Genomic DNA, 12,574 nt, shown 5'->3' on the forward strand with positions numbered 1-12,574 from the left:
AGATTGGACCAAAAGTGTGACCTCTCAGTGTTAACAGTCAAATTGTAGACGACGGACAAGGACGAAGGACGACGGACACAGGGTGATCACAAAAGCTCACATTGAGCACTTCTTGCTCGGGTGAGGTAATAAACCCTCATTTTTTCCTCTAAATGGCACTTCTACTTGTAAAATGGGAACTTATTTCATTCGCAGAATGTATTTTCAGTAAAATAAGACAAGTTTCATGTTAAAGTTCGTGTGTTTATGGCAAATACAAAGACAAAACTAAAATAATGTTGTTTACTGTGCGACGCTGTCAAGAAAGCGATCCACAAAGGATTAGTGGATTCAGTCTGGCGCCGTTTCACTCCAAATCACCCCATTCACTGTTCATATTTTCACACCTTATTAATTGTAGTTGCAATTATATACTGGTTTCAATGGTTTAGAAAGTATAGAATTGTATGCGACACATCGTCTAATTATGGTCTCATGATGGTGAACATTTATGCCAAGTTATTTCAAAATCCCTTAATGCATAAAGAAGTTACGGCACTGACACAAAAAAAAGCAGACCATGTTTCACCTTTAAGTGTTACTTTAAAAAGAAAAAGGAAAATAACAAGATGGACATTAAGTATATATTGCCGATGTTTGTACGTAATCTTTGAGAGAGGTAGGTGTAATAACATTGAAGTAATTGCACAATCAAATATATGAGGACACATATATAAACAGACCGAACAGACAAACCGCATGTTGCCTGCTATATTCCACTCTCCTTCAAACTTTGTTTGCGGGTTATAATTATGAAGAAGTACTACAGGAACATAGGAAACGACGATATTTTATAAAGAAGTCACTCACAAACAGGCATACAGTCTTTTTACGAAACTCGCAAGGACTTGTACAGTATTTAAGCAAGCATGCATACAATCAGGAAATAACACCAAATCTTATTTCATTGACGGTTATAAACAAATTGGAGAATTTATCAATGATTTGATTTTATTCTACCAAACTAGTATTGTTTCTTTATCCATGAAACAGTGAAATTTACATGTAGGTAATTCTTCAAGCAAGAAAATAAGTACTTTTGACGCCGACATTGTACAATTCTGGACAAAATCAGTGATCAGTCGAGTTTTTTGCTATAATTCTATCTGTCATCAGATTAACACATTATATACAGAAACAAATCATGTCCAGCTTCCAATGAAATGTAAATATACATACCTTCAAAGCAAATCAGTCACTTTAAAATGTTATTTTTTAACTTTTAGCTGTCAGTTTATTGTTTTGATCACTCGCAAGAGGAAGAGGGGGCTACAGTCGTTTATAGGGTGTGTTATTTGTATAGAATATATTGAAAAATGCACATAACGAACTCTTAATTGTACAGAACAAACTAGTAAATGCACAACAAAAACTAAGAAATGTACCGGACAAACTAGTAACTGTACATAACAAACTGTTTTATCTACATAACAAATTATAATTTATACCGAATTTATACCGAATATATTGGAAAATGCACATGACGAAGTATCAATTGTACAGCACAAACTAGCAAAAACACAACACAATCTGGAATGACTACGTAATAAAATAAAAAATATCATGTCAAGGCAGTCTAAGCGTTCCATAGCCCACAGTTTGGGTGAAATCTTTCAACATGTTCATTTCCATTGGTTGACATAGAATGTATACTAGTATAGGACACGTGGGTGAAAAAAAGTTAGATATTGGTAAAAATTAAAGAAGAATGTAAATGTTCCTTTATTTCAAAAGCGTTGGAACGGTTTACTATCTTCTGCACACTATTTTGGTTATTTATAAGAAAATCTTGCAAAACTCTTCTGTCAATAAGTTTGTATCACTATTTACTTTCAGAGTATACACTCTTTTATAGATTTGGAGAGAAATTGTTTTTCACCTAAAATGATTGGGCTGGTCCCTTTAAAAGAAAATAAAGGATTCTGTGATTTTTTAAATAATTTTGTAAAAGTAAATTCATTCATAGTCTTTAGTCAATCTAACGTCAGATATCACAAAACTGTTTTATAACGATTTCTTTTCCTTGCATATTATGTAACTTGATCATCAAAGTTTACTCTATTACATCTTATATCAAAGATTAAGTAATATGTTCTCCGTGACGATTTGAAAAAAGACATTGTGTCTGAAATCATTCGTCCTCCACCTCTGATAATTCATGTAGTTGGCAGTTACTTGCGGAGAACAGGTTTGTACTGGTACAGAATCCAGGAACACTGGTTAGGATAACTGCCCGCCGTTACATGACTGAAATACTGTTGAAAAACGGCGTTAAACCCAAAACAAACAAACAAACAAGTAATAGTGTAATGCATCAATCCAGTTTTTGTGATGTTATTTATAACGTTTATGCAATTTGTTTGGTAACCTTTCATCAAGCTAATTTACATTTTATATTTAAATATACCAATTGTTTTAGAATGTATGAGATTTTTCTAGATGTTATTGGAAATATTAAATGTGGTCAATCACATTTGAGCAACATTTTATTACATTTTCATTTTTTTTAAATGTCTGTTAAATATATGTATGTCTATATTCATTTCCTTTTATTATGTTTCCTTTATCAAATTTTGTAGTTACTGCCCTTTATCATGTAAGTATTAAAAAAGTTGGCTATTGCTTTTGATTTCAATATAATTTCTAATTTTACACTTGCATTTGATAGATATTGGCATATTTCAACAATCTGAACCAATAGAAAAGTTTTAAAACATTGTGTAGTTTTGAAATTCATTTATTTCATTTGTCCTGGTTGCACAAACAAGATAGGTAAAGGGAGGTGTTATAATGTCGGTGGATATAAAGGAGACATATTTATTAACTGTTTTCTAAGCTTTAATCTATAGGAATGAATTTTCTATGTACAACAAACATACAAGTAAGAGAATGGTCAGTGGGCGGTGCTTATCAGTAGATCTAACAGTTGTAATTCGCTAGTGGACTCGCCTATAATGTAACACAGAGAACCAGGGGAAACACCATTTTCACTAATTCCAAATCACGGTGATAAAATTTAGCAAACAATTTACGAGGTTTATGCTGACGAAAGCCCTACTTAAGAAGCTTTCTGGTAATATGAATATTACGTAGATTGGAGTTTTCAGTTTCAGTTTGACTACAGGCTATGGCTAATCTTAGCAGGGTAGAAGGGTAGGACAAACATCAACTAGTCCGTCTCAAGAGGGAGATGTAAGAGCTAGCTACCACGGAGTCCCCGCCTGTCCTTTCATCACATAGTGGAAGGGGAAAGCTTAGTGACAAACTGTAAAAGGGCTGAACACTACAGATGCAGTTTGCAAAACAATACGGTCATATAGCCTCTTGCAATTAAACGTTAGTTACTTTTAAAGATAATGGTCCGAAATGGCTATGCCCGGGAACTTGGATCACATCTCCATAAAAATCAGGTTGTGAAATACTTAGTTGCAGAAGAGTCTTTACATTACTTTTGAATTTAATCTCTGATTCCGAATCACGGTGATAAAATTTAGCAAACGATTTACGAAGTAGCTTTCTGGTTACAGGAATATTACGTAAATTGAAGTTTTCAACATGACAACTGGATAAAATTATGGCAATCTTATTAGCTGTGAACCCCATAAGATGTGGTACGGGGAAAATCTCCATTAGGGTGATGGAAATATACAATTTCAAAATTAAAGTTATCTCTCTTATGGTATACTTTGTACGTATAATTCCATTATTAATGGAGAGATGTAATACTAGGAAGAAGCAATGGTATCATCATTGATATCTTTACATGTATTTACCTGAAGCACTCTAGGATATATATCAGGCACCGTACAAGCAAAATATGTATTATCCATATTAAATATATTGTGCAGACAGTTAGTTTAAACATGCAGTGTAGATATAAATGACAATTAAAGTCTCATTATCAAACTCAGCTGAGTCTGAAAATGTTTTGGGAACATGGAGCTTGGTATCAGTTAATTCATTCCTAATTAACAATATTTACATATTGAAGGCGTCAAATGATAAGTATAATATTAGCTGCTTTATCATTAGGGACTAAAACATATTTTGTATGTAATTCCATTCCTGGATACCCTTTCTTAAATGCCGGGAAGTAAATCTACGTTTAGGGGGAAGAAGCTGTTCATTTAATATATAAAACTTAATATGAGTTAATATGAGTATCAACGATATAAGCAACGGAACATTTCCAAGTGGTAAAAGCAATATCAATACATTTGTAGACGGCAGCATTTGGCACAAAAGGCTTCGGTAGATTCAGCAATACGACCACGACTGCCATCAAAGTCAATATTTGAAGGCATTTTGTATTAGGGCCGTGCCTTACCTCTGTGTTTTGTAAAATTTTGTAACGTTGCACCGCCATTATTTTCGTTTTTTCTTTTCTTTTTTTTTTAATTTTCTTTTTTTGCTGGGGAGGGGAGGGGTTGGCGACTTAATCTAAGATTCTAACCAAAATTCATTTTTGTTTTCCTAAGAAGCACCGTGGCCTTGGACAATTTCAGATAAAATATGGAATCAAATCATTTTTAGTTTATTGTTGTGATCTGTTCATGATACAGATACTTATAAAATCTGCATTTGTATTGAAATAAGTCAAGTAAGCAACTTACAGAAAGTTAACTTAAAAACTAAATTAAAAAACGAGATTTAAGAAATGAGGTGTGTTTTGCAAGTTATAGTAGTTTTGCAGGTTTTTAAAAGAATAACAGCATGCACTAAATTTCAAAGGAACACCATGATCTATATATTTACTGGTTATATTAATTTTTCGTCGAAGGCAGATGAGCGAAATTTCAGAAAAAATCTCTCTTTTAGAAGGAAACTGTCACATGTTCCTATAAAATCGTACATAACTGACAGATTTGTAAATGAAGCAATTTGTTATATAAATTAATATATGTTTGAAGCAGTTATATGTTTTGATTTTTTGTATTGTCTGTTAATCGATTGTTTTGAATATACTAATTGCTTTTGTTTAGTGAGTCTGAAGTAAGTGGAGATAAAATTTTGAAATATAGTTTACTGTTTTGGTAAAATAAATATAACATGGCTTTAAGACAGGCAGTTTGAGAGGTAAGTAGATATTGCTGGGCCCGGTTTACAGTATTCTCCTCATTGTGTGAGGCTAGGTGAACTTGATATAAATCGTAAATTGCTGCACTGAAGCCTTAACCGATATCGTGTTACTAAATATCCGTTTTGACTTTACCTCATACAGGTTTTCCCTATTTGCACGTCTAAAATATATGTTTGCAAAACACGTATGATAAAGGGTACTAGGTTAAATACCAGGATATACATTTGTTTGACGAACGCACTTAATCCATCAAAGTGTTTTATTTTACAATTGATAAATATACTGCCAGAAATTAAAGATGTGTACAACTATAATTGGTAATCCTTTTCGTTTATTCGCTGAAAATAGAAAAAAAAATAACAAACAAAAACATTAACCACCGAAAGGCAGACTGTAAACATATCCGTCCATGTTTACATCTTAGATTAGCTAAGTCCACACCCAAAAATTTTTATATACCATTAGTTCTGTAATCTTTGTATGGTCCTTTGAAAGACTATTTCGCTGATTCAGAACATGTCTCCTAACTTTGTTTTTGTCACTGACCATTGTCATTTTTCGATTTTGAACTTATCATTCGAAAGTTTGATTATATTACCCTTTTTTCAGTCCATATTTTAGGCATTTAGAAATGATTATTGAAGTAAATCTACCCTGTTTAGTCACCTGATAGAAGTTTGTCAAAAGATACTTTATGCTTGTTCAACGCATTTCTTTCATCCGAATTTAATAAAAATGTGTCTGATGTCGCTATATCTGACATCACATTTCTATACTCGACTTCGGGTGTTACTTGGCAGTCATTGAGTTCCACTGTAACCATCTGTTTATACTTCTGAACTTTCAAAACTAGATCACGAAAACAGGAGCTTGACAACTTTACATTATTCAACAGAACGGATTCAATATTCGACATCAGTGGAGACAGCGGCAGATCTTTTTCTCCTAGATTAATGCCCGAGATCCTGACATCTTTCACCCTGTGTAGGTAAGGCAGTGTTTGCAGCATTTCTTTGATGCAGTCTGAAGATCCTAAATCAAAGCAAGTAAATGTTTCAATTTTACTTACTTTTCGAAGATTTCTAAAATATTCTTTAGCAATGGCGGCATTTGAAAATTGCCCTACTTCGCAAACAGTTAACGAGGAAACATTTAAATGCAATTTTGACAAAGGTATATCATGTAGCGCTAGCACCTTCATATCCTCATGCCTGGACAAATCTAGTTCGCAGCCACTACACGTGGTTTTATCGTCAGAACAGTTAAGCCTATATAGAAGTATCTCTGTCATTCTTGTTCTACCTGTTAGATATCTTAAAAGTGTCTCTATGTGAATGTGACGTATACTGAAACAGTCCAGGACTATAGCCTGCAATTCGCACATACGACTAAGCATATTTGATAATGTATATGTCCATGTGTTGTGCGTGTTTGGGGTATCTGTATCATCTGACATAATTGTAAAGCTTTTCAATGAGCGGCAAGATCCTGATAAAAGCCGACTTGTGTAACTTTCGGGCCACACCCCTTTAAAGAAAAGTTTGTCAAGTTTACTTAATTTATCTAATCCGAAGCATTTCAAATCAGTATACAAGTCAGGCATCTGCCGTAGGTCAATAAATACTGATTTGATGTTTAGTTCATTCATTTTTATCAGATTTTTTAAAACGACCAAATATTTTTCATTATTACAGTCGCTGTCAATTATAACATCTTGTAAAAGTATATTTAAACTTCCGCAGTTGTTTTTCAGGTTTTCATTCATACATGCAATGTACATGTCTTGTATGTCATTCAGCGGTAAAACAGTCGTGTTGTAGTCAGAGTAATATGCCGTGCATCTGTAATCAAGAACTGTAGCATCTTGGGACAAAATGTCCATGACAAGGCTCGAAAGAGCTTTTAATGTATCAGGATTCATCCCACTGAGAAAAACAAATACATTTGACAGTTCTAGTACATTTTGAATTGATGTGCATGAAGACATAGCTGCTTTATCAACAAGATCACGCTCTTTTATAGACTGCATATAAACAGCAGCAAAGAATTCATGGAGCATCTCATGCGCGAATGACACATTTGACTCTCGTCGTAATAGTTCATCATATACTTTACTCTGTGTTAATATTCCCGAAGAAAGAGCGAAGTTCAAATATTTTTCTGGAATATATATTCTAAGAAGTACAGAATCGCATACTAAAGTTTTTTCTCCAGACCTAGCAAATAGTGTTTTAAATGCTAATTGCCCTAGTGATTTCAGGAACGGATAGAACTTTTCTGAATAGATTTGTGAAATGTAGCTTTTAGGCATATCTTCCTGATCGCTTTTGTAAACTTGTAATGTTTCAGGTCGCAACTCAAATGGGAAAATATTTCTATGTTTTTCTTCACTAAGCAAAAGCAGAAGCCTTACGATGTTAGCATACAATTCACATTTCGATCGCCCTAAATGTTCCCCTTTGCACCATAAACATAGAAGATACAACAAAAAAAGTGGAATTTTATCCAGACCTTTGAATCCTTTATCTTCTATCTCGGAGTCAAACTTTTCTAACTCGACTTTGGCATCATCTTTTCGGACACGTTTGATCTTTGCAATTGCATTTATTTTCAATTCCCGTGTTGCTTTTTTGCTAAGATGTCTAAGTTCTACCTTTTTGTCAATCTGACTTTCTTTCAGCTCTACTAAATTTAATTTCCACGGCCTTGTTGTGGTAAGTATAGTACAGCATTCCCGTGCGTTTCGGCGTGGTACATTTACTCGTGCATTTCCATGATGCAATCCCTGATATGACCATTCGTCTAGACCATCTAGTATAACAAGACAGCGTTCTTGATGGAGGATGTCTTGTAGATTTTGTTTTGTGTATTTCGATGAATGGGATAACTGGCTTACTACTTGCTGAAAGATCATGTCATCTATAAAATATTCATTGTTTGAATCTTTTAATGATACCAAAAATAAAAATCTAAAACTCAACATAACGTTCAAATCATCATTGGTGAAGTGCTCTAAATTATGATCAACAGGTGAATGTGCATAACACCAAATGACAGCAAGTCGTTTGCAAAAAGCTGTTTTCCCGATTCCTGCATCAGCAGTCAGATATATTTCCCGGCCTCGTTCGCTGTCATCGAATATGTCTTCTAGAGACCTAACAGGTTTAGGGATTTCATTATCATGTATACCATACTTATGTACTTCAGTAGAATTCATTTCTGGCACGACATAAAAGTCAAGAAGATCTGTGTCCTTTTCTTCCAGTAGAGGCGAAAGTGAAATAGTTCTGTGTTGGATTCTGTTAAATATAATCAAATCGTCCTCAAGTTCTGAAATAAAGGCAAAAGTTTAACGTTACACTTTTTGGAATAGGATAAAAGCGAAGTATCGACCAGCTGACGTGATAAATAGTTCAGGGCGATTGACATCTTTGATGTCTGTTCTGACTTACAAACAAATAAAAACATATGTGATAGAGCATATGTATGTGGTGTGTTACTGCAATATCAGACAGTTGGGGTGAATAAACGAAATGAAGAAGGCAGCCCAGTAGGTCATTAGGAAAATATTCTCCAATTTTCTTTTTACAGTTTCCATGCGGGTCAGGGTTAGACATGCTTAATATACAGCGAATTATCTGCGATTTCAAATTTGAAATATCTGCTCGTTTGATATAGATGTTCTAGGAAGTGATTTCAGTCCCTTAATATCACCGAATCTTTCATCTTCTCAATAGTTATTCTTTAACCGTATTTGTGTCAATAATACTTATGCTTCTGATTTAATTTCTGATCTATCTTTTAAGGAACGTAATATGCAGATCTCACTTTGTCTGTATCAATCTCTGAAAAAAAAACCATTTCAATCACACAAAACGTTGCATTATTTCATGAAACAGAATAAATGTACAAAAAAAAATTTGTGTTCCACAAAAAAATCAATAATTCACTTCCTAAGAAGTCTAGTGAAGTGTTTTGAAGGTGTCGGTAGGCTCAGTCTCGGGAATATATGGGATTATGAACGCAAAGGCAATTAAATGGTTCCAGGAAAATTCCTGTAGTGTCCATATTGAATATATGTATCCAAGAAGGATGAAATATTGCATATATATATGGGACAACAAATCCGTAAGTTTATACATAAAGCCGTTGACTGACCGAAATATCAGTCCAAATTTTTGAATAACTATTATAGTAACACTATGTAAGTGAACCTGGCGCAATGTCAACATTTAACCAGCAAATGTGCAAAGAAACATACAGATGTTAAGAGGGTTAAAAAACAATTAAGAATCATCGCTTGAACTCTAACTCTCGGGTTTTGGCTTTTACTCTTCATAACTGAACATAAAGAGTAATTCAATCGATTTCATCTTATACAAAAGCATCGATGCGTGTTCTGTTTTAAGCTCCTTGTCGGGAAAAAATAATATTTTTCAGCATTAACTGAAAATTTGAATATTTTTTATATTTAATTATGGTAGATATCGCTCTACATTTTATATGAAAATCGATAAATTATTCCCATATTATAGCATTTTCCTCAGCTTACATGTAACCAGTCGTGGCTAGGAAATAGAGCGACACCAAAAATGGGAATATAGAATACACGCCACTGATGCAAATGCTTATTCAAGTAAAACGTATCAAACGTTAACACTTTTAATAGCGAGCTCGAAGAATGCTCGAGAATCGAGCTTTACGGTAACGCAAGTATACTTCCACACTTGGTGATGGATTTGAAAAGTTTCGTCGGAATATCTTAAAAAGCGCACCCTAGCGGACAGGTGCTCACAGGAAATACTTCTTTCCGGAGTGAATACAGAACTGCATTCAATTGCAAAAAATTATTCATCACTCAACATTAATGAAAGAATGCTTTCCAGTTGTTTGAAAAAAATATTATTTTCATTTAAAAGATCAAGCATCGGCCAGAAAATGGAAAAAAATGTCATTAATAAGCAGAAAGAAACGGGAACGCTGTAATGACGCCACCGTGACACCGGCTTCCCATAAATTTTGCAACGTATGATATTCACTGTTATAGGTATGGTGACACTAAATGTAGACTTTTTCAGTGAATATGTTCTCCTGAGTTCTCGTGACTTGTGAATAGTTTCTTTGTGACAAATAAATGATGCATAATATTTTTAGATAAATCCGATTTCTTTGAGCTCGCTTTGAGGCTTTGCCTTATTTCATATTAGGGAATCGATCTTACCAAAGATCGAATCCCACAACGGTAACATACGAGGGTATACAAACAACACATACTATCCAAATAAAAAAATATGGAGTTCCGGTTTAGACCATGGGCGTGCGACGACCCCGATGAAATTCGGGATATCACGGTCTTCGTTAATGTTAATATGAAATTAGGCGCTGCCTTTCCGATGGGAAAACCTGGTGATAGTGATACGGATTCTTTCTTTTTTTCTGCATTAAATTGTTCTTTCTGATATTTTCTGTTTGGCTTTCAGTTTTGACAGTATACTGATAAGCCTGATGGTTTTGCTATTGTTATAAAAATAAGAAGAGGAAATGTTTTAAAAAGTTTTGTTTAAATGAACATAGATCTAATCATTTCTTCAGATGTATCAAGACTAGACAGACAATGGAAAATAGTGTTCATGAGTTAAAGATAATAGTGATATTTGGGTGCACAGAATCTAGTCCCAAAATACACCATTAGTTATACTGATGATAAAATAGAGAAAAGTGGAAACTTCACATGTCGCTCAACACGACAAAAACGAAACTGTTGCATAAACCCGGACAGATAACGGGAGATTTTTGACCTGTCACTTTTTTATTTCTGCAAATTGTTATCATTTATTGGTATCAAAATAATGCTTTTGCTGAAAACTTTACATAATTCAAATTTATATCTAGAAAGCAAATTTTAACTCACACGAAGTGAGCGCCGGAAAGGGGGATGTAAAATGGGGGCTGTACGAACATTGATAAATTCGAACACTTTGTCATTTACAATTTTTTTTTCATAGTATTATATATGGTGCAACAGTCATTCAAAAGTGACCCAATATCAGGCCTTTATGTGTTGTCAGTGAGCATGCGTAAAACACACTCTTCCTCAGTAGTTTTGGATAAATATTTTATTATATACAGATAAATGCAAGTCATTTATTTATACATAATATTACCAATTTTGTTTCTGTTTACAACGATCATGCCTTTGCTATCAATTTGTTTTTCTAATACAAATTTCTGAATCCGGAAATGCACATATTTCAGTTCATTTGTTACAAACAAATAGTTTATAAAAACGACAAAACAATCCAAAAAATAAAACACAACAGTTTACACATTATGCCTGCGTAACATCACATTCAATATCATCTTGTTCTGATATTCTTTTGTAGTATAGATACTGGAACTTACATAATCCTGCTATCCTAAACACGGACTATTTTAATTCTTTTAAATACCATTATTGTCAAATGACACTCTTTTATGACAAATTGTGTTCCACTAATACAGCTATGGTAAAACTCGTGTATGTGAGAATGACAAACAACCATTTACTTGTGAAATTCTTATTTCAAATTCATTGTAAAAAGTTCTTGACCAGAATTTTATATATAACACAAACACTCTTGGTCGAAATTCAATTTAATTTACGTAACTGCTAACAGTCTGGGACCCTTTTTTGAATATGATTAAGGTTAATTTCTTAGCTTGATAGTGATCGTAGTGAACCTCTCAAGTTTATAGCCAACATTTTTTTCCAAGTGTAATTTTACTAAAACTCTAGTCAATGAATTGACTTTTAGAAAGTAGTTGCAATGTATGTGAAAGATTGTGGAAGGGAGGGGAGATAAGTAATATCGATATATGCTTTTCCATGCCTTCGAATATTTTGTTCAAAATTTACAAACAGAACATTGGTTAACTATACTTATTATTGATTGGCAATATCCGGTTATCTTCCCCTCTACGGAATGAATTATTTTATATCCACCTCAATCCCCGACCACCACCGCTAAGAGTGTCTTAAACTTATAGATATTGAATTATGACATACAGAAAGGTTTCTAAATCAACGTATTTTTACCTCCCTTTATTATTTTTGTTCATTCCGTACACAGAGGGGAAGATTCCCGGATATTGCCAAAAAAAAAAAAATTCAAGCATCTTACGAGATTCGAACTCGGACCTCGCGCATGGAAAATATGTGCGCTAACCACTGGACCGCAGTGACTTGTGACATAAATATGTGATAGCGAGCTCGAAGAGCAGGCCCGAAGGGCCTGCTCGAGAATCGAGCTTTACGGTAACGCAAGTATACTTGCACACTTGGTGATGGATTTGAAAAGTTTCGTCGGAAGTTTTTAAAAAGCGCACCATAGCGGATAGGTGCTCACAGGAAGTACGTCTTTCCGGAGTGAATACAGATCTTCATTCAATTGCTAAAAATATTCATCACTCAACAAT

At 34.0% G+C, this 12,574-nt stretch overlaps 3 protein-coding genes across 38 annotated transcripts in view; 1 reads left to right on the forward strand and 2 right to left on the reverse strand.

The window, feature by feature from the left end:
• LOC123535799 (uncharacterized) overlaps positions 1 to 12,574 on the reverse strand; it is a 401,923-nt gene that overhangs the window by 274,516 nt on the left and 114,833 nt on the right. The window lies entirely within an intron of this gene.
• The window catches only part of LOC123536539 (cell surface glycoprotein 1-like), a 353,687-nt gene that overhangs the window by 157,374 nt on the left and 183,739 nt on the right, over positions 1 to 12,574 (forward strand). The window lies entirely within an intron of this gene.
• Positions 5,433 to 12,574, reverse strand: part of LOC128550043 (uncharacterized) — a 42,207-nt gene continuing 35,065 nt past the window's right edge. Inside the window, exon 5 of the mRNA XM_053527912.1 lies at positions 5,433 to 8,449. Within this exon, the coding sequence (XP_053383887.1) occupies positions 5,778 to 8,449 (2,672 nt within the window). The 3' untranslated portion in view covers positions 5,433 to 5,777. The remainder of the gene's footprint in view (positions 8,450 to 12,574) is intronic.

The sequence above is a fragment of the Mercenaria mercenaria genome, chromosome 17 (genome assembly GCF_021730395.1).
Source record: "Mercenaria mercenaria strain notata chromosome 17, MADL_Memer_1, whole genome shotgun sequence".
NCBI lineage: Eukaryota > Metazoa > Mollusca > Bivalvia > Venerida > Veneridae > Mercenaria > Mercenaria mercenaria.